The sequence below is a fragment of the Anoplopoma fimbria genome, chromosome 19, assembly GCF_027596085.1.
Source record: "Anoplopoma fimbria isolate UVic2021 breed Golden Eagle Sablefish chromosome 19, Afim_UVic_2022, whole genome shotgun sequence".
Classification (NCBI taxonomy): Eukaryota; Metazoa; Chordata; class Actinopteri; order Perciformes; family Anoplopomatidae; genus Anoplopoma; species Anoplopoma fimbria.
The window spans coordinates 11,777,582-11,798,392 of NC_072467.1; the positions used below are offsets into that span (position 1 = coordinate 11,777,582).

General features: G+C 43.2%; 1 protein-coding gene across 5 annotated transcripts in view; it reads right to left on the reverse strand.

The window, feature by feature from the left end:
• The window catches only part of znf423 (zinc finger protein 423), a 144,110-nt gene that overhangs the window by 61,632 nt on the left and 61,667 nt on the right, over window positions 1–20,811 (reverse strand). Inside the window, exons 4-18 of one of the 5 annotated variants that reach the window (XM_054620293.1) lie at window positions 17,514–17,691; window positions 16,771–16,895; window positions 16,444–16,525; window positions 16,161–16,236; window positions 15,378–15,658; window positions 14,988–15,271; window positions 14,470–14,850; window positions 14,018–14,199; window positions 12,882–13,421; window positions 12,596–12,746; window positions 11,804–12,358; window positions 11,464–11,648; window positions 10,599–11,020; window positions 10,067–10,280; window positions 8,152–8,236 (exon numbers count right to left, since the gene is read on the reverse strand). In XM_054620293.1, coding sequence (XP_054476268.1) covers window positions 8,152–8,236; window positions 10,067–10,280; window positions 10,599–11,020; window positions 11,464–11,648; window positions 11,804–12,358; window positions 12,596–12,746; window positions 12,882–13,421; window positions 14,018–14,199; window positions 14,470–14,850; window positions 14,988–15,271; window positions 15,378–15,658; window positions 16,161–16,236; window positions 16,444–16,525; window positions 16,771–16,895; window positions 17,514–17,691 — 3,741 coding nt within the window. Of the gene's footprint in view, window positions 1–8,151; window positions 8,237–10,066; window positions 10,281–10,598; window positions 11,021–11,463; window positions 11,649–11,803; window positions 12,359–12,595; window positions 12,747–12,881; window positions 13,422–14,017; window positions 14,200–14,451; window positions 14,872–14,987; window positions 15,272–15,377; window positions 15,659–16,160; window positions 16,237–16,443; window positions 16,526–16,770; window positions 16,896–17,513; window positions 17,692–20,811 lie in introns of all 5 variants that reach the window. The other 4 variants (XM_054620292.1, XM_054620291.1, XM_054620290.1 and 1 more) reach the window with 4 other exon arrangements.

The following is a 20,811-nucleotide window of genomic DNA, read 5'->3' on the forward strand; positions in this document are numbered from 1 at the left end:
GTGTGTGTGTGTACGTGTAAAAGCAAAAAAGGGGGGAAGAAAGGGAGAGGGGCATGGGGTGTGCACACACAGAAAGATGTGTGCACAGACTCACACAGCGGCCCTTGGGGCGGCTGCTTAGACAGCAGACCGGCATTACCAGTCAAGCGCATCACAGATTTGACTGCAGGCTAACAGACAGGCTGAATGCAGATTGACTGTTCTGAACCGGCAGATAAGTGCAACCTCAAGGTACATGATTAAAGTGAGCTGAATGCATCCAATGCTTTACTCTACACAGTTTTTCACGTCTGCGAAGGTGAGATTGAAAAGTGAAAGTGCTGCTGATTAAAGTGAAAAGAACCTGACTTCATCCCCTTCATGCTTTTTGGAAAAGGATCTATTTAGAGTGAACAAATGCCAACCCTGCACACGCACGACAAGATCACAGTTTAAAAGTTATGACCACACACCCCCCACACAACTTTTGATCATCAAATCTGTGAAGAATGTGAATATAGGGAAGGCGAGGTAACACTATTAGAGTGCATTGAAGTAAATAGGTAAGTAAAGCTCATGCTGAGGACACATCATTAGCCACCACACTCCACGGGGAGCACTTAGATCCAGGTGAGTGGCCACTCGATACCTTCAAGGCATCTCTGTGTGCGTGTGTATGTGTGTGTGTGTGTGTGGTGTTTGTGTGGTGTGTATGAGGTGGGGAGGACAATGAAGCATGCAGCTAGCAGCAGGGATTGGGGTGAATGAGGAGTTGAGGTGAAGTGAGGGGTAATTGTGCAAAAATTTGGCTACAAAGTGTCAAATTAAAATCGTCCATAAGTGATTCAGTTGAAAACAGTTTATACTGTTTTTATTATGCAAATAGATTTCTGCCATTGAGAAATTAGTGAGCAGCTTTCAGCCTGAGTTAAGCTGCATCCAAGATTCTCCACATCATGCAGTGTGGCTTCTGCACATTGTTGCTAACAATATGGGATTTGCCAGTATCTGGTGTGCAATCATAAAGAATCAAAGTTAATACACACTGAGCACTTATTTAGATATTTAAAAAAAAGCAGGAGAATGAAATGCTGATGGGCAGGCAGTGAGACAGCACAATGCTGCCTTGCTCATAGTGCGAGCTAATGAGACAGAAAGGGGACAAACCTGGCCGACAGGTGGGCTCTTCTACGGGCCATCCAATATGCAGGTGGGGGGGAGAGCGGAGGAGAGAATGGGCAGGGTTAGTAATACGCAGTGTGAATGTGGCGTGTGTGTGTGTGTGGGGGGGGAGAGCAAAAAGTTGATTCATTCACCTCTCTTTGCAACCTTTAGTACCACCTCACATGAAAGTATGGACATGTAAACCCATTTATTGAGTGACTGTTTATGTTTGTGGTGCTGGTGCGGCCTACGGTATGTCAAACTATAGAATACGTCCTACACTCTCAGCAGCTACAGCATTGCTACAGTGACACCTTGACACACACATATAATTAAGGCCTGGAGCTGACTTCTTGTTGCTGCTGCAGCTGAAGGCCGCAGTGTTGGACAGCAAGGAGGTGAACAAAAGGAAATGGGGGGAGATTAGTAGGTGAGAGAGGGGAGGAGACTAATGGTTGGAGCAGGACATTTTACCAAAGCTGTCAGCATGGAGAGACAGAGAGAGAGAGAGAGGATGGTGTATGGTGTCAGATCAAAGTAAGAGTTACAGTCAGTATGCTAATTGGAGTTTGCACATGTTGGCTGCAAACACAGTGTCTGTGTGCGTGTGCGTGTGTGTGTGTGTGTGTGTGTGTGTGTGAGAGAGAGAGGAAGAGAATAGAGAGCGAGTGTGTGCGTCTACATGTGTTTGAGAAGTGAGGTCTCATGCTGTGAAATCTAGACTGAGGTGATTAGTAAAGCATTAGTGGCTGCGTTCAACACTCAGAACATGCTGTCAAGGACCTTATTTAGGGATGTGTGTGTGTGTGTGTGTGTGTGTGTGTGTGTGTGTGTGTGTGTGTGTGTGTGTGTGTGTGTGTGTGTGTGTGTGTGTGTGTGTGTGTGTGTGTGTGTGCATGTGGTCCGCACAAAGACTCCATTTTGAGTTGTAGGCTTTCAGAAGGAGGATACCTTTACAAAGTGAGAACATTCTCATTGGTCTGTAGAGGACACAGACACAGAACCTAGTCAGGATTTTCTTTATCATCTTTCATTTATGTATCTTAAAGCTATAACAGTATATTGTTCATATTGGCTTTATTGCTTTTGAATTGCAAGCTGGATGTCATAGTCTACCTGCTTCTTTTTGCCACTACATCACTGCAACTACTACCTACATTCAGCGTCTCAACAGGGACAGGAAGGACTCTTTGGGGTAGAAGCTGCTTTTTGATCACTTACAGGCCGCCAGACTGGACAAGGGACAGTTTAAACACACACACACACACACACACACACACACACACACACACACACACACACACACACACACACACACACACACACACACACACACACACACACACACACACACACACACACACACACACACACACACACACACATGTTAAGTTGCACACAGACGTGATTGTCTTCACCTCACACTATCACACAAGGACGGACGGTTTGTTTCAAGGAGACACACACATCAAATACACAAGTTTATACCATGAGAGGACGGGGCAAACAACTAGACCACACATTAAAGAATAGGGAACCATTGCGTTCCTTATGATAAATTTAGATGGTACAGGTGTTTTAATTGCGCTGCAAATAGACGAGAGTGGTGCTGTTTTGTTTTTTTAGAATTAGCTGATCTGACTGAGCAGCTCTACACGCAGAGATAAAAACCCTGAAGTTTACTTGCATCCATCTTTTTCAGTGCCCTCCACCACCCTCGTCTCTGCCTCTTTTTTTCTGTCGTCTCTCATCTCTCCGCTAACCCCCTCGCATCTTCTCCTTCCATGAAGTCTCCCCCCCCCCAGTGTGCCCAGCCAAAAACACAAATAAATACTTTCTACATTCTCCTCTCATCTCCACTTCCTCAAGCCCTCCCTTCTCTTCCCACCTGCTCAGCAGCGTTGGGGGCTAGAAAAAAAACGAACACACACAGCTCTGTGATAACACGCACATACACACAGGTGGGATATGCCCCCAACCCACACACAAAGACACACACACGACATAATACAAAAACCTGGATAGACAGAGCTCTTCTTTGTCATAGAAACACATTCTTGTACACAATAACGATGTTATATATCACTGTATAACTATCCATTATATTATATTATATAAAATACTTAAGTTGTGATTAATACTGTAATTTGTACATATTACTCTGTACCTAAAATAACTTTACAGCGTACTGTACTTGCCCTTTTGTCTCACACACAAAAGCACCCAAAAAAATCTCAAATGGCAAGCTGCTACCCGAGGCAAAAATTGATAACTCCATTTCCTTTCACTCTTTCTCTCGTGTGTGGGAGATGGACTTAAACTGTGTGTGAGTGTATGTATAAGCATGTGTGAGTGTGTCAGTGATGTAGTACTCAAGATCGGTCGTGGTCTCGAGGCCACTTTTTGAAGATTTTGTCTCTGATTCGATAGCATTTTGTCTCGGTCTTGTCTCCGACAAAAGGGATTTTATTTCAAGACCAGTAAAGACTACAATTGTGTAGACGTCATTAAATAACCTGTTCCTTGTCTGATTTATTTGTTACCATCATTACTGTGTTTGCTCATAGAAAACAAAGAAGAATTCACACACAATATTCGACTCTGCAATGCCTTTTGATTTATCAAGACATTTCTCCTGGTACTTGTTAACATGTAGTTAATATGACAATAATTTAGTTTAATGGAGAAGAATCTTCATCTGTTTTCTCTGGGTTTTTTCACAACATCAATTTGAGGAGTGCCTATGATTTAAGTGGGTCATGCAGCGTGGAACGTGTCTTGCCTTAGCCTTGGTCTCGGTTTAGGTCGCTTTGACAACAACAACACTGCGGTGTGTGTGTGTGTGTGTGTGTGTGTGTGTGTGTGTGTGTGTGTGTGTGTGTGTGTGTGTGTGTGTGTGTGTGTGTGTGTGTGTGTGTGTGTGTGTGTGTGAGAGAGAAAAGTGCGGGAACAGCCAGTGTAACAGCATTATTAAATGTTGAAAACAAATTTGGTCACTTCATGTGAATTTGGCTTTTGATCTTGATGTCACATGGTGGTGTATTTTAGGTATTAAAAGGGTTAATCTTGTCACGCTTACCCTATAGGCCACATGTGAGATATGTATAGGTACATTTGGGGTTGTAAGAGTTTCTGTTTTATGAATGTGACAAGCTAAAAGCTAGAGCAGTCAATACTATACATCAATATAGACACCATTCAGCTCTTCAGCTTTAGTCAAGCCTTATTATCATTAACTAACCACAAGCACAATGACATTCTGTCACCTAATGAGCTAACGACCTAAAAGTATTAACCTTTTTTTCTGCAATCATTAAAATAGGCTCCTTCCTTAATGAGCACTATTTGCAACAAAACTTGACCAGCATTATTACACTTGACACCCACCTTCATCTTTATTTGTTGCCTGTTGAAAAATACTGTTCACGTTTCTCACTTCTTTCTCAAAAGGGGCCATCATTCCCAACTTTTGAAAATGTTCCGCTTAAAAGAGAGTACCCTTGTCCCTTGCAGCCACTAGCGATACTCCTAAAAATAACATATTCTGGCAGGTAGGAAATATATCATGGGGCTTTTATGCTATTCAATGTGGAGACATCATTTGGGAGGAACAAAAATACTGCTTTTGAGATACATGATAAGCAATAAATAGTGAAAATGTGTTGGTGAAAACTGTGGAGCAGGGATACTTGTGATGAGTCCTCCTCAGCGCCACATGGATTCCTCTATAGACTTCTCACTTTGACCCTCTGTTCCTCTACCTGCTTGAATGTTGTCTCTCTTTTCCTTCCTGACAGCGTAATTAACAGGACCGTGGGGTGCACCACATATTACCCATGGAGCAATGTGACAATCACAGTTCTGGACTCCGTAATCCAACAGCAAAGTCCCTCCTCCCTCAACCAGCTGAAACACGTCATGGCTCACACTGACTGGATGAAAGGCAGACTTCCTCACATTGTTATTTCAGATTTTCTTCTTCATGCACATGTTTCAGTGACACACCGGCGGGCAGACTAATGCCTTAGGGTGTTTCATTGAACCATGTGAGAATATCAGAGGTGACACAGGCACACCTACCAGTGGTAGAGTTATTGAATGTGAGTGATTGTGAATGAGACTGGTAGACAGACATTGACACCTTCACAAAGGTGATGATGGGAGGTGTTGTCATATAAAAATACGAGGATTGAAGAGAGGAAGAGAACTGAAGGAGAAGAAGGGAGGAAAGAACAGAAAGATAACATACCAATATGTACCGTGCCTCTGTTAGGAGCCTATCTTCTAGCCAGATACACAGTATTAAAATGTTGACTGCCAGTTGAAACCAATTGCATTTGACTTAATGAATGGGAAATTGAATACTGCTTAACCGAGGAATCAGATGTTTGAGCTTTTATTCATGACTGCGTGAGCTGATTAAAGCGAGGAGAGAACAACAAAATGAAAGATCTGCGTTCAAAAGGGAGAAAATGAAAGAAGACAGAGAAATAAACACCTTCTTGATTTTGTAATTGTCTCACCTCTAATGCTTTTATTCCCAATAGGATCTTTATCATTATTATTTCATCCCATCTTCTCAGGGTGGGGGTGTCGAAAATGCATATGAGTAAGTGGGCATGCTCTTAAAAATAATCTGCCTCCATTTCATAATTAATCTGTGCTACGTTTTCACACAATTAGTAAGTTAATTAACCCAAAAGTGTCACCACTGTGTAGGGATGCATGCATGTGTAGGTGTGTGTGTGTGTGTGTGGTGGGGGGGAGGATAGCGAAATTATTGTCAGGATTCTTAAGGTGGAGGAAAGCGAGGTGAAACAGAAGACGTGAAAGGCGATAAAAGAAGGTTGGAAGCAGGTAAAGGAGAAGGTTTGAGGGACGTGTTTGTACATCTATGCTTGTGTGTGATAGAGTGTATCACTATGTATGTGTGTGTGTGTGTGTGTGTGTGTGTGTGTGTGTGTGTGTGTGTGTGTGTGTGTGTGTGTGTGTGTGTGTGTGTGTGTGTGTGTGTGTGTGTGTGTGTGTGTGTGTGTGTGTGTGTGTGTGTGTGTGTGTTTACAGGGGAAGTCGGGCGGGTGTGGTGTAGTGGAGAGCAAGGTAGTTCTCCAATCAGAGGGTCGGTGGTTCGATACCCGGCTTTGGCAGTCGATGTGTCCTTGGGCAAGACACTTAACCCCAAGTTGCTCCCAAAAGGCTTGCCATCGGTGTGGACTGGATGTTGCATGAATGTTAGTTAGAGTCTGATGGTGGCACCTTGCATGGTAGCCTGTCATCAGTGTGTGAATGGGTGAATGATATGTAATATACTACTGATTGTAAGTCGCTTTGGATAAAAGCGTCTGCTAAATGACTGTAATGTAATGTAATGTAATGTAAAAGTTACTCCAGCTGTACTTCTGTTTCAACTCTCTCCTCTAACGTCTCCAGATATTTCTAGACGACTCAGAGCGATGTCAGCACTCACACACACACTCTCACCCTACCTCAGCTTCATACACAACACACACACACACACACACACACACACACAACAGAGTACATCAGTGACTATGGGAGTGCCTGTCAGGTCTGGCGAGAGGGGCAGAGGGTGGGGGGGTGCAGAGCGTTTGCTCCCCAGAACAACTCGCAGGTCCACCTCGTTAATCTCCATGACGACAGAGATGCTAAGGCAGCAAATTAGTAGCGAGTGGGAAAACTGTCACAGGGGAAGCTCATAAAAGAACATAGACTCCAAACTACAGAGGAAGTTTTAAGTTACACACACACACACACACACACACACACACACACACACACACACACACACACACACACACACACACACACACACACACACACACACACACACACACACAAAACTTATAATAGGTGCACTCACAAACAGTTTTATATAACCTTTTCTCAGCCCTTAACAGGCAATAATGGCTTCTCAATGATAAAGCACTAGTTTTTTGATAATGCATTACATTGTTCCAGGAGTGCAACAGTATATCAGGGGCTGTTGTGTTTTGTAGATTATATATATATATATATATATATATATATATATATATATATATATATATATATATATATTGCTGTATATATATACATGTGTTATTTAGCAACAGGGGTCACATATATCTAGCCTGAGAGCAAAAAAAATATATATACAATGTATTTAACTTTTAGTCATTGGATTTTCACATCAAATACTTTTGTTAAAATGTTAAGATCAACCAAATGTGTATTTAGTCCTACTCTTATAAACTCACTCTTTTAAATCAAGTACACAGTGATAACCACACTACAACAGAGTTGCATGCTACATGGTTTTATCTACCTACATAATACAGTATATAAAATCATGGATAACTTCAACCCCCCTGGGTGTTAATTCGCCGCATCCGCAGCGGCATAAGAGCAACACATGCTAAGTGGTGTTTGACTTATTTCAGGTCAAACTATAAACCATCACATTAAGTGGTGAATAGCCAGGGGTTTCCTGCTGGGAGTGAGTATATGTCACTTGTCACTGTTGCTCCAGAAAGATCTGTCTTGTTCTACACTTGGTCTGTAAAGTCTTATCTGTACTGTCAACTTTTTTCTTTGTCAAAATTAAAAAGAAGTAGCCTAGTAGTAAATTGCACAACAGCTGGTCCAGGCAGTCCACAAAACAAAAAGTGCTTTTCATTTCACCTGTGTGTCTCACAACTATGTGTGTGTGTGTGTGTGTGTGTGTGTGTGTGTGTGTGTGTGTGTGTGTGTGTGTGTGTGTGTGTGTGTGTGTGTGTGTGTGTGTGTGTGTGTGTGTGTGTGTGTGTGTTGTTCTGGCTGGCTGATGTATCTGCTTGTGTTTATACGAAATGTCTGCGGGAATAACACAATTGCAGTAGTTGTGGTGTCAGACCGAGGGGGAAAAAACACGAGGAGACGAGACATTCACAGTCAATGCAACATCAACACAGACACACTCTCACTCGCACAAACAAAAACAGAAGAGTGGAAGAGCTGCGCCTCACTCACCGATCATGTGATTAGCGACATGAATCTGGATCTCCCTTTCCGTCTCAAACGTCATTTGGCATTTAATACACTGGTAGGTCTTTTTCTGTAGGGGAAAGACACAGGAACACCAAACAACGTTATCTTTCCAATGAAAAAATACACACAAATAAATACACTCTCTTGTAAATGAAGCAATGTATACTACTTATTAACTTATTTTGATTATGAAAGCATAATAGTTTCTGAAAAACGATGTTTGCTATTCAGTTTTGTTGATCAGGAAAAAATATATTTAATCATATCGTGTCCATAGGGACGGTTATCGTTATTATGGCTACAACAGTAATTAGAAAGAAAGTAAACCATTGTGCTCAAGAATAATAAAGATATTCAAGAATTTTCTAGTTATAGCTTGAAAAAAAAAAGATTTTTTTGTTGTTGTTATTAAATGGCACTCTTTCTTTCAAGCTCTCAAACCTCAACATGCAAGACATGTGAACCCTACAAAGTATCACACTAATCAAGCAATACTGAGAGTCCAAGTCTTTGGAGATTTGGTGAAAGGAAGACGAAGTATGCACCTACACACACGCACACCCACACACCACACACACACACACACACACACACACACACACACACACACACACACACACACACACACACACACACACACACACACACACACACACACACACACACACACACACACACACACACAAGTAATACCTCTGCAGAGAACGAGAGAGACAGAAATTAATAAGGAAAGGAGAGAACAGGAAAAAGATTAAGGGAAGAAGCAATGAAACAGAAACAGAAGGAACGAGTGTAGAAGAAAAGAGGACAAGAGGACCAAAGAGATAAAGAGCCAGAGAAACAAGGGTGAGAGACACAGAAACAAAGAGAGAGAGAAGCAGAGGCTCTGCTTATCCATTCATAGCACACAGCGATCACTCATGCACAAACACATACAAAATACACAAAGGCCCCACTTCCACTATCTCGCTGCTGCTTCAGCCTGCTAGACCGAATACACACCCAAACACACACACACACACACACACACACACACACAGAAACACACACACACACACACACACACACACACACACACTTTGTCTGCTTTGTGCTGTTAGACTAAGCAGAAACAAAGGTGCAGGTAAGACAGAGGGTCCCTGGGAACTGTCTCTGACACACACGCACACACACACACACACACACACACACACACACACACACACACACACACAAACACACACACGCTCACTTACAAGTACACACTCTCACACACAAACACGTGGCAAGTCCCGGGGAGCCTGACTGTCAATATCAAGTAGAACGAACAGCTCCCACAATGCCTCAGCACGCCCCAGCCACAGGACCCAGTGGGGCTCAGCTGACACACACCGTCATACACACGAGCACACGTATGCAAGCTACAGACATAAAAGCAGCAGCACGCACCAACACTTCATACACGCACGCACGCACGCACACACACACACACACACGCTGAATGCACAACTTTGCAAACATACAGTTCAGCCGGATTTCTGACTCTCCTGAAAATGACTCCATCTTTTAAAAAAAAAATTTATTAACATGAATTTCAAATAGAGTACTGGCCACAGTTATATTGGGTATTGTTTCATCTACCTCACTGTACTTTTTAGTTTTGTTCATTTTTGTTGATGATTTTGTTGAGAAGCACCTCAGAGGTATTGACATTTAAGATGCAACTCTGATTCTAGTTTTCAGTATTTGAGTACTGAAATGATTTTTTATTTTTCACATTACCAAACGTCGTCCTCATCTTAGTTAAAACACAACACTGAAGACTTGGTTAGAGAGGTTTTGAGTAGAAAATTTCATCCAACAATTTCCATAAAAGCCCTTGTCTCTCTGTCTTATCTCTCGGTCTTTCCTGTCTCACCTTAGGTGCAGGTGAAGCCTCAGCCTTCTTTCCTCCTGCACTGGTTTCAGGGCTGACCTCGGGGTGATCCGTCTGGACGTGACTCTCCAAGTCCTCCACGCTTTCGAACTTCACCCCACACTCCGGACACCTCAGCCCGGACATGGCCTTCTCCCCCTGTGTGTCCCCTGGCGTGGCGGGTCCTCCCTGGTTGGGGCTCTGGCCGTTCGTGCCCCTGATTTGATTGAACATTTGATTTGTTTAAGCTGATTTCAGTAATCTTGTTGCTAAACAAAATTAACCCACAACTATCTCCCCTTTAGTGCTCCAGTATGTAGAAAAAGATAGTGACAGCAATACCAAATCCAAGCTTTCAAGTATTTAACCCAGTAATAATGTATGTTACATGTGTAAGAGACTTAATCATGTTTAAAAGTCTGCGGCATACCGATGTGCTGCTGTTGATTAAAAAAAAAAGGAAGGTATTGTTCACTGAAGTATCTTTATACTAAAACACGCCATTATCCACAGGGTTTATATTTTAGCCACCCACCTGCTCATGCAGCCAGCACAGAGGCCATAAGGCAGGCCGTTGACATCCAGCTTCACCAGCTCCCCTTTGTTCTTAAACTCCTTTAGGCAGAAGGCGCATTTATACAATTTATGCTGCTGCAGCTGCCCGTTAGGAGATGAAGAGGCAGAGCAGTTCCCTCCTCCTATTCCGCCATTCCCACCTCCTCCCCCGGCTCCTCCGAGTGTAGAACCTGTGGAGAGCTTCTGCATGTGGAAGGTGCCGTGGATCTTCAGCTCCAGGGTGGAGGTGACGGTCTGCATGCAGACGACGCAGCGGAAGCCGGTGAGGGAGTTGCGGAGGTCAGGGTGCATCTGGCAATGCTCTATAAACTCTTCCTCACTCTGCAGGGGCATCTTACAGATTCGACAGGTACCTGTGTCCAGGCTCTTACTGTGGGTCACCTGCAGAGAGGGAATATACACAGAAAGGATGAACATAATGATGCAAAAAGTAGTGAGTGATAACACCTCTTATCAAAGCATAGAGGCATATACAGAAGCATACACAGTTGTTATAATAACTAACTGTAGCGGCATTACACAACACATTTTTTGAATATTCTTTTCCTGTAGTGTGGTGCAGCACAAATTGCCTCTCTTAGGACAGTTTAACATTCTAAATTCAAAGCAGCCATAGAAGCTTCTGGATCAAAAGACAGACAGAAAGCAACAAAAAAGTAACACAAGAGAAAAACAAACTAAGTCGGCTGTGTTTTTATACCTATGAGGGTATCCACTGACTGTATTTGTTCCCTAAATGTAAACCTACAAATTACATGCTGAAACATAGATACCTCAAAAGAAATGCACACATTCATACACATATACAGGCCTGAGAGCAGCACCTTGTGTTCAGTGAGGGTTAGCAGGGAGGGGAAGCGCTCGCCACATATCGGACACATGTAGTGTTTGGCAGGGCCGCGATGCGTCTGAGCGTGCTCACGAAGCCCGCTCTCAGAGAAGAATGTCCTGGAGCACACATTGCACTTGTGGTTCCCCTTGATGAAGTCTGCCTTCTTCTTTCGAGAACCTGGTGTATGAAATTGCTTTCATCATCATCATATAACACTTAAGGAGACATATTTTATGTCCTGTAATAAACTTTATATTTTATGTCCTGTAATAAACTGTAAAAAGTAATTAATAGGTATAAAATAGAAGTTGATGATTAAAAACAAATCTTACAAGCGTCATCATCTCCCGGCCTGATGTTGTGGTCACGCAGTCGGTGGTTCTGCAGAAGCGACTCCATGGTGTAAGCTGCTCCGCAGATATCACAGGCGTACATGGGCTCTGAATTGTCCAGCTCCTCCTCACCTCCGCTTGCCTCGTGGCTGTTGGCTGTGTCTCCTCCCTGGCCAGCTCCTCCACCCACAACTGCATTCTTCAGCAGCATGTTCTGCAGGTCGGCTTGTTCGGCCGCCGCCACTGTTGCTCTTTCAACGCCTCCTGCACCTCCATTGCCGCCTCCTGCTCCTCGCTTGGAGGTCTGCGCCAGCCCATTGGGCGTCCCGTTTTGACTCCCACCGCTCCCTGTGCCGCCCCCATTGCCAGTGATGCTGCCACCATCGAAGAAGCAGTGCTTCTCCCTCAGGTGCCTGTCTAGCAGCGACATGGCTTGGAAAGCTTTGCCGCAGAAGCGACACGTGAACTTCTTGCTGTGTGTGGTGATGTGGCATTGAAGCTCCACCTCTGTTCCAAACGTCTCACCACAGAAGATGCACTTCCGGGGCTTGAGTCCTGTGAAACAGATGTTGGATCATGTTATACAGATTCAAGCCCAATCTACCCCACAAGAAATCTGTCAAGTATTTTTTTTTGGTTGGATTTCATGTATATGTTGACTTTTGCTTGTTTTTTTATTAGATTTTCTTCCATTTTACTATCACTTTAGAGATCATAATGCTTGTTTCCAGATAGTCAGGTCAACTTTTCTAATGAAACTTAGCACACCATTCCAGGAAGGATGTACAGTACCTGCTCCGAGCCCCCCTGGGAGGCCTGACCTCTGGCCCAGGTGGTTATGCTTAACGTGGATCTGAAGATCAGACTCCTTCCTGAAGTCCCAAGCACAGGCTGTGCAGCGAAACAGCTTCTTCTCATTGCTATGCTTCACTGCCAAATGCACCTAAATGGCAGAAAGTGGAAGATGCGACCCAAGTTGGTGAATTTCCATGGTTGTTCCACTAATGTATTAAATTCTAAAAATGCATGCACTGATGTGATTATTAAGGAAAAGGGAAAAGGAAGATGTTAAATTCACCTGTATTGAGACCTTGGAGTCAAAGACCTCCTGGCAGAGGGTGCAGTGGTACAGGACAAACGTGTGCATGTCTAGCAGGTGTTTCTGCAGGTCATCTACTGAAGAGAACTGCTTATCGCAGCTCTCACACACATACTGGGTCGACGTGGTGGTGTAGTGCACTGTCAGGTGTTGAAGCAACGCCTCCTGGGATTCAAAGTCCTCCTTGTTGCACTGGGGGCAGGACTGGCGCCTCAGCAGCATCTCCAGGTGTGACTTTAGGTGGGCCTGGAAACCCTCAAAGCTGGAAAACCGCAGGTCACACTGGTTGCACGGGTAGTCCCCATTGCTCCCCATAGAGGGGGTGGAGTCCCCTCCCAGTCTGTGGCGTTTCGGGGATGAGATCTCTATGTCAGAGGAGGCGGGGCTTAGGTCGGCAACCTTTGCCTGCCGTTTGTTGTTGGCCAACGGGATGTTCTTGTGGTTCTCCTTTATGTGCTTGGTGAGCTTGAGGAGTGAGCCGAAGATCGGAGAGTTGGTGCAGTAAGGGCAGGAGTAAACCTGTATGTGGACAATAACTCTTAACTTTACTTTTTAAAGATTATTATACATTGACAAAATATTGCTGTTCAGTTCGTGGAGCGAAAAAGAGAATAGTGGAAAGATACAGAGAAAAGATGAGAAAGACAGAGAGACATGGAGACAAGCACAGGCCATAAAATAAAGTCATCATCATAACTTTTAAGTTCAGAAGTAATAGACTGATTATTAACAGATTTGTGGAATCTGTGGTCATAATTTTGTCAGTCAAGTCTGAATTAAATAAAAGGTCATAGGTCATAAAAACATGATTTGTAGTCCACACTAGACCAGCAATTACTCGCAGTAATGGCAGACTCAACTCAGAAAATAATTCATATAGTAAAATGATCATTAATCAGAATTTAAATGAGCAGTATGAATCATTAAACACTTAATTGGGCTCAGGCCAGAGTAAAGGAAACAACCCAATTAAATAGGAACCAGCATATTGTTTATCAGCTCAAGCACTGATTGGTAACAGTTTGACTTGTGCAAAGTCAGGCAGGCCACCCCCAATTATTTTCAACTCTGATTGAGGGATCATATCTGAAATGTAATTCTTGACTTATTCTCACCTCCATGAAGGACTGCGATGCGGTCTGTAGTACAGGAGACTCCAGTTTGGCCACCCCTCCTCCAGATCCTGCTCCACCCCCTGCGAGGGAGGTGCAGTGCGTCTGCTGAATGTGTTCCGTCAACGAAGACTCCGTCAAGAATCCCATGGAGCACTGGTTGCAGAAGAAGGCATGGTTCCCTTCTAGAAAGGAGGCATTAAGTTGCATAGTTTGTGTCCTTTAAATGACATAATTATACAGTAGGATAATGTACAATATATCTATATTCCATACAATGGCCACTGAACCAAATACTAACCTAAACATAACTATGCTATATATTCCAACAACCTTTCTCAGTCCGGAAACAATACGAGCACTCTTAACAAACAATGCTACAGCAAAACCCATACTTTGACATATTTAAGTGACTTTTCATTGTTGAGGAAGAGTACCTTTCTTCAACAACACACCTAATGTGGTGGATCCCGCCACAATGCCACCAGGCAGGCAGTGCGACACTCTGATGTGTTCTTGCAGAGAGTTGATGTCTCCAAACATGTCTGGGCAGTAGTTACAGTGGAACGCCGTGACGTTGGTGAACTGCAGCACGGGGAAAGCCGCCGCCGCAGTGCCTATGGTTCCTCCACTGCTACGGTGAGCTTTGCGCACATGTTCATTGAGGTTGTAGAGCGTTGGCAGGGTGTCAAGGCAGAGATGACACGTATGGCTCTGCTGCGGCTTATCTGCGTGGATGGTCTTCAGATGGATCTCCAACACCGCCAGGCTGTGGAAGTCTCTCTTCGAGCAGTAAGGGCAAGAGTACGTCACTTTACCCCAGTTAACCCCTCCCCCTGTGGAGACAGACAGATAAACTGCTACATTTAGATTACACAGAGGTAGTCTGAACTATTAAACCAAGCAGTGGCTATCAAATCATAGATGTGACTGGACTGGCTGCTCTGTAAATAAGTAACTAACTGTAACGTACCTCCAACTTGATGACCCAGGCTTATCCCAATGTCGTCTATAGTCTCAGTGCCTCTTCTGCGGCCTCGTTCCACGACCTGGCTGGGCTTTAGGGTGGAGTCCGGCGTGGAGCCTCTCTCCAGGCTGGCACTAGAATCTGGAGTGGCCGAGCTCATTGAGGCCACACTGCCCAGCGCAGGGTCAGGACTGGCAGCGCTGTGATTGGAGGAATCGGGCTGGCGATGGCTGTCTAAGTGGCAGTAGACATCCTCCACAGATGGGAATTGTTCCGAACAGACAGGACATCTGGGGGTTGCGGAAAAAGACCAGTAAGTAAGTCAATTACATACCATCATTGCACATTAATAAAATTCAGTGGTGTGACAATGTCAAAAAAGCAACACTGTAGTACTTGTGTTTGCGGTTGGCATGCTGTGTTTCAATATGCGTGAGGAGAGAAGCCTCGTCTAGAAAGATCTCCGGACAGTGGATGCATTGTAGGTCGGCTCGGTCAGACAGCTGAGGGTGTCGGGTCAGGACGTGTTTCTCTAGCTCATCCGTCTGGCTGAACGTCTCCTCGCAGTAATCACACATGTACAGGTCCTGGTCCAGGTCAACATCTCCTCCTGCTCCCTTCTTGCCTCCATCCCTCTCACTCCTCAGTGCAAGGTGCTCCCGGTTCTTGCGGTGAGCCTGCGAGAGTCAAAAGGGAGTCAAGATTTAAAGATGCATGTGTTGTAAAACGTTCTGTCAAAAGGTTTCGTATGATGACAATAAGCTAGGGGCTTCCTGCTTTTTCTACGGTCAACTCATGTACAGGTTAAAAACAAATGCAATATGAATAATTGTGTAATTTTTATTATTTTTATTAATTGCCATTGTAACTTATTTTTTAAATTGCAGCAGCCACAATGATAAAGATATTATGCGATATCTATAAAAAAAATTGGAAAAAAAACATTCCATCAGTCAAATTCATCCAAGTGTAAAGAGGTGGAGAGAGAGAGTCTGTACCTATTTAAGAGGAGCTGGACAATTTACACAATATTATCATATGTTTAACATGATATCAATTTGTTAGTGTAAATAACCGATATATATCGTGACATCCCTAATGAGAACACTAAGCATGTGAGCAGTAGTATCAAGGCATTTTAATAGTAACATTCAAAGTAGAAATATAACAACTGTTTACCTGCATGTGACTCTGCAGCGATGAGGTGGAGGAGAAGCCGCGTTTACACACACTGCACTTAAACGGTTTGCTGGAGCTGGAGGTGTGAATAATATGTGAAATTTAATAACAAAAACTTTCATGAAACAGACTCACAAAAATCAATAATGAATAAAGAGCAGTTTTTCGAATTCTAAATAGGAAAAGTCAAATAAAACACTCGAACCAAGAGTAGAAAGAGAGAAAAATGAATGTCAGATGAACATTTCAATCAACATCACAAACAGAGATCAGAAGCAGTTACCTGTGTGTCTTCAGATGGATCTTCAGGTGATCAGAGCGGGAGAACGCAGCTTCACACTCCTGACAACTATACTTCTTGTCTCCTGTATCAATTTGCATATTTATGAAAAGTGATTAATCATAAAAAAACATTAAAAATAACACTGAAAGAACAAATGTGTTGCCACTTAGTGAAAATCTCCTTACTCAAGTCTGATCTTGTTGTTTTCCCTTACTTAATCTTTGAATAATAAGAATTTCCCATTCATCCAATGAATGTGGATCTGCAAATCATTTGGTCTTTATATGCCAATGCATACTTAGCAGGCATGGAGGACTTAATATCTACCTGTGTGGAGTTTGACGTGGCGGTCTCTGCTCCTCTTGTGCTTAAACAGGCGGCTGCAGAAGGTACACTTGAAAGGCAGCTTGTCGCTGTGGATCTGCTCATGGCGCTTCAGGTAGCTCAGACGGCTGAGGAGAATCAATAGGAGACGGATGATGAACAGTCATTCACAAAGGCTCACAATAAATCAAATGAATGACTGTTTATCTGAATGGCATTTTTAAGTTTACGAGGTTGTTTGACAAAATGAAAACTACCATACCACAATAACTTAACTAGTAAGACATTTCCAATAAAATCAACAGCAAAAAAAAAAAAAAAAGGGACTGCTGCTTTGTGCTGCTTGGGCAAATCATTCCATAATAAATATGACCTGCTCATCTTTTGTATCAAAAGCTAATTGAAATTCAACCTATTTTTAAAAACACTGCATTCATCTAATCAGCAATAATAAAAGAAAAAGAGGACAGCTTGGTATGAGAAGTAATACAGAGGATCATGATGACTTTATGGTGTGTGTGACAGCTGTTCTTAAAGTGGGTCTTAGCTAGTCCCTGGAGATGTATGTGAGAAATGTATTCACCTCATTCCTTTCACTGTTTGCCTTATTGCTCCATGTTACCATGGCAATATTGAGAATACTGTTTATTTATGTACACGTTGATATTCAGCATATGAGGATGCATCCAAATATGCGAGACGGATCCGCAGCATCCTGGGGAGGCAAACGAGAGCGAGCTTTATACCTGAAGGACTTGTCACAGAACTGGCAGGGGTACGGCAGACCGGCGCCTCCTTCCTCCTCGCCGCCAGTGGCCATGCCGAGGTCACAGCAGCCATCGGGCATCTGCGAGGGCGACGCCACGTCTTTACTGGAGGGCGAGGAAGGCACCCAGGACAGGCCTGCTGGGTCATCATCACCATCTGACAAAAAGGGAAACAGACACAGGATGTTAAAAAAAAAACAAAAAAAAGACTTGGAGTCATCTGCAATAGAAAAACACATATAGACGCATTTGGTACACAGCTGCAGGATTTATAAAAAAAAAAAAAAAAAAAAAAAAAAAAGAAGAAAAAAAGGGAAAGGCGATTGCACACAGAAAAAAAGTGGGGGTAAAACAGGGAGCATTATAATGATTAAGAAGAAGTTACATCTTTCTTGGAAGGCAGAAGGCGGGAGAGGCAGCCGGTGGGAGTTCAAATGAGAAAAAGGGAATATAAACTAAAAAATAAACACATTTATCCTGGTTACACATACACATATACAGAGGGAAAATGAGGATGGCAGAGATAAAGAGAGAGAATGAAACAGAAGAGCGAGACACACTCCGGCAGCAGCAACATCTAAATAGAAAGCTCCAAGAACTATGTATCCCCGACGGAGCCCAGAAATAAGGACAGAGTGTATTTTCTCTCCCTTCATCCTCCCTCTGCAGCCATCCCTTGTTCCATCCCGCCCCTCCCCTCCCCCTCACCTCCCATCCCTCCATCCGTCCCCGGGGACCATAGATCCGCCTCATCATATTTTCATTAGGGCCTTGGCAGATTGAAACGTCGGAAAAGCGATTAGGAGATGTGGAGAGCAGAGCGGAAAGATGGCGATATTCTCTCCCTTTATCTGTCATACATAGGAGATTATGCATTGCTCTTTTCCCCTCCCCCCTCTCCCTCTTTTTCCCCCTCCTGTGCAGTCTGGCGCTCGGGCGACAAAAAGGCCACGACTCCTTTAATAGACACTTCAGAATGGATTTGAGGCAACAAAAGAGGGAACTGAATAACGCTTGATATTGTTCTGTTCTTCTTTGTGCGCTCTGTGAAGCAGCACAGTAAGGCTATTTAGCGTTTGCCGGAAAAGTGTAAAGAAGAGAGCAAGGGAGGGAGGGAGGGAGGTAGGGGGGGTTGTTTTCTTTGCTTTTATCTGATAGCTGTATCAATTAGGCCAGCAACAAATCAAAGAGATAAAAATAAAGAAACTACAGTATCAGGACGGAGAGATTGGACAAAAAGTCTGACGTGATTTGTGCCAACATTCATCATAAGGCCAAAGTGTCTGCAAATGCAAACACTCACAGCACAGACGCATGTGCAGAAATAAAGTTTCTGCTGATAATTTTAGAATCTTCTCCAATGCATCATTTTACCTCAACCTACAATCTTGTCTGTCTCCCGTGTGTGTGTCTGGTCTACTGTGTATTAAGCCTTGCTGAGAGGGGGAGGAAAACGGATCCTTGTGATGAATCGATCGCAGAGAAAATGTAGGCACTGTGATGAGCAAATAAAAATCAGCAGGAGGGTCTAGGTTAAAAAAAGCATTTACTGACTTATAAATTTGACAAGAGGGAAAATAAAAAAGATTGTGGAAAAAAGGAGATATCAACATGGAGCCTAACAGCAAGGCAAGAGGGAGGGAGAGCAGATGACAACGAGGGTGAGTAAAAAAGAATTAGTATGAAAGAGGGAAGGAGGATGAGGAAGTGCATGGAAGTATTGACGGGTTGAAAATGAGAAAACAAACAATATGTCATCCCAGAGCACTGCACACAAGGATTAAAATGAGTGCACGGGAGAAACTACAATCAGAAGAAAATTAAACATGACAGACGATTCATTGTCACCAACAAAACTCTGGAATTCATTTCAGATTAATTAAGTTTCTTTTTTTCTAAAAGGGGCCAAGAGACAGCGAAAGGGGAAGCGAAAGAGGACTACTGATTGAAATGTTTCCTTACTCAGAACGCTGCTTTGCCACTCTTTGACCCGCCCACCCGAAACCCGTAATATTTAATAGAAAGCTTGGGCCTCACTCGCCCCAATAATGAGGCTGTCCTGCTTCAGACAATCAGAAACAAGTAAATCCGAGCGTCCAGAGTATCATATGAGACATTACACTAGACAGATAGAGGGAGGACAGATGTCAGTGTAGGAGCCAACAAGCATTCAATCACTTCTATACATGTAAACCTTTATATCGATCACAAATCAAATGATCAGGTGTAATCTTCGCAAGCATTTGGACTTGTCAAAGGTGTGATTAGCAACATTAACGATGGCGCTGCTATACAAGTGTCCCAGTAAGTCATGATAGTGTGTATGAATGACACCAACACCCTGAAACTGAAGAAGCTAAATGGAATTCAGCCGACGTCTATTTAATATGTACACCCATGCTTTCCTACTGTGAGATGTCAAAATGACTGCTGTGAAAAAAATGACAAATATCCAAATTATTCAAAAACAGCATCCTAAATTCATGTGACTTGCTGTTTTTTAAAGTTCTTTTACAAGTGATAAATGTCAAACAATCCCTGTAAATGCACCAAGCATTGAATCTTGATAGACCGACATTTTTGACAAAGTTTTCAAAATCTAAAAACGGGTAATTTGACTCGCATTAGGAACACAGTGCAGATCAAGTGTGGAGGTTAAATTCTTCCTGTCATTTACAGTCCAGAGAGCTGGGGGCTGCTAACGTTGTTCACATATAGTTTATCTTTCTCTTAAAGCTCTTTAGCCGTTCACGTTACAACACAGGTATCAAATCCACGGGTGAATAGGAGGCAAAACAGACTCTATTCCTCTCCATGTCAGTGACATCAACAGGAGGAATAAATGTACCATCTACATGAAGCGGGCTAGTGCTAAAATTTAGTGTGCCTATAAAACGCCAATCCAGACAACTCCCGCTGCCGACTCAACAGGGAACAAGTCTTTTAGTGTAGCCTGAGAGAGATTAGTGATACCGTCTCCAAAACGCATATTGTACACCCTCACCTTTTGTCTCTCTTTGTCTTGGCTGAGTCGGACAGAATTCACTCAGCAATAACCAGAGATACAGAGCAATACGGTCAGTCGCGGTTCAGCAAAATGTTTTAGTTTCAAATACGTGTAATATAGAGAGAAAAGTAAAGAGGAATAGAGTGTGAATGAACCCTTGAAAAAAACAGTGAAAGTGTTTCATTACAGTGCTGCTCTAGACACATGTGGGTCATTATACAGTGGGTACGGAAAGTATTCAGACCCCTTTAAATTTTTCACCCTTTGTTT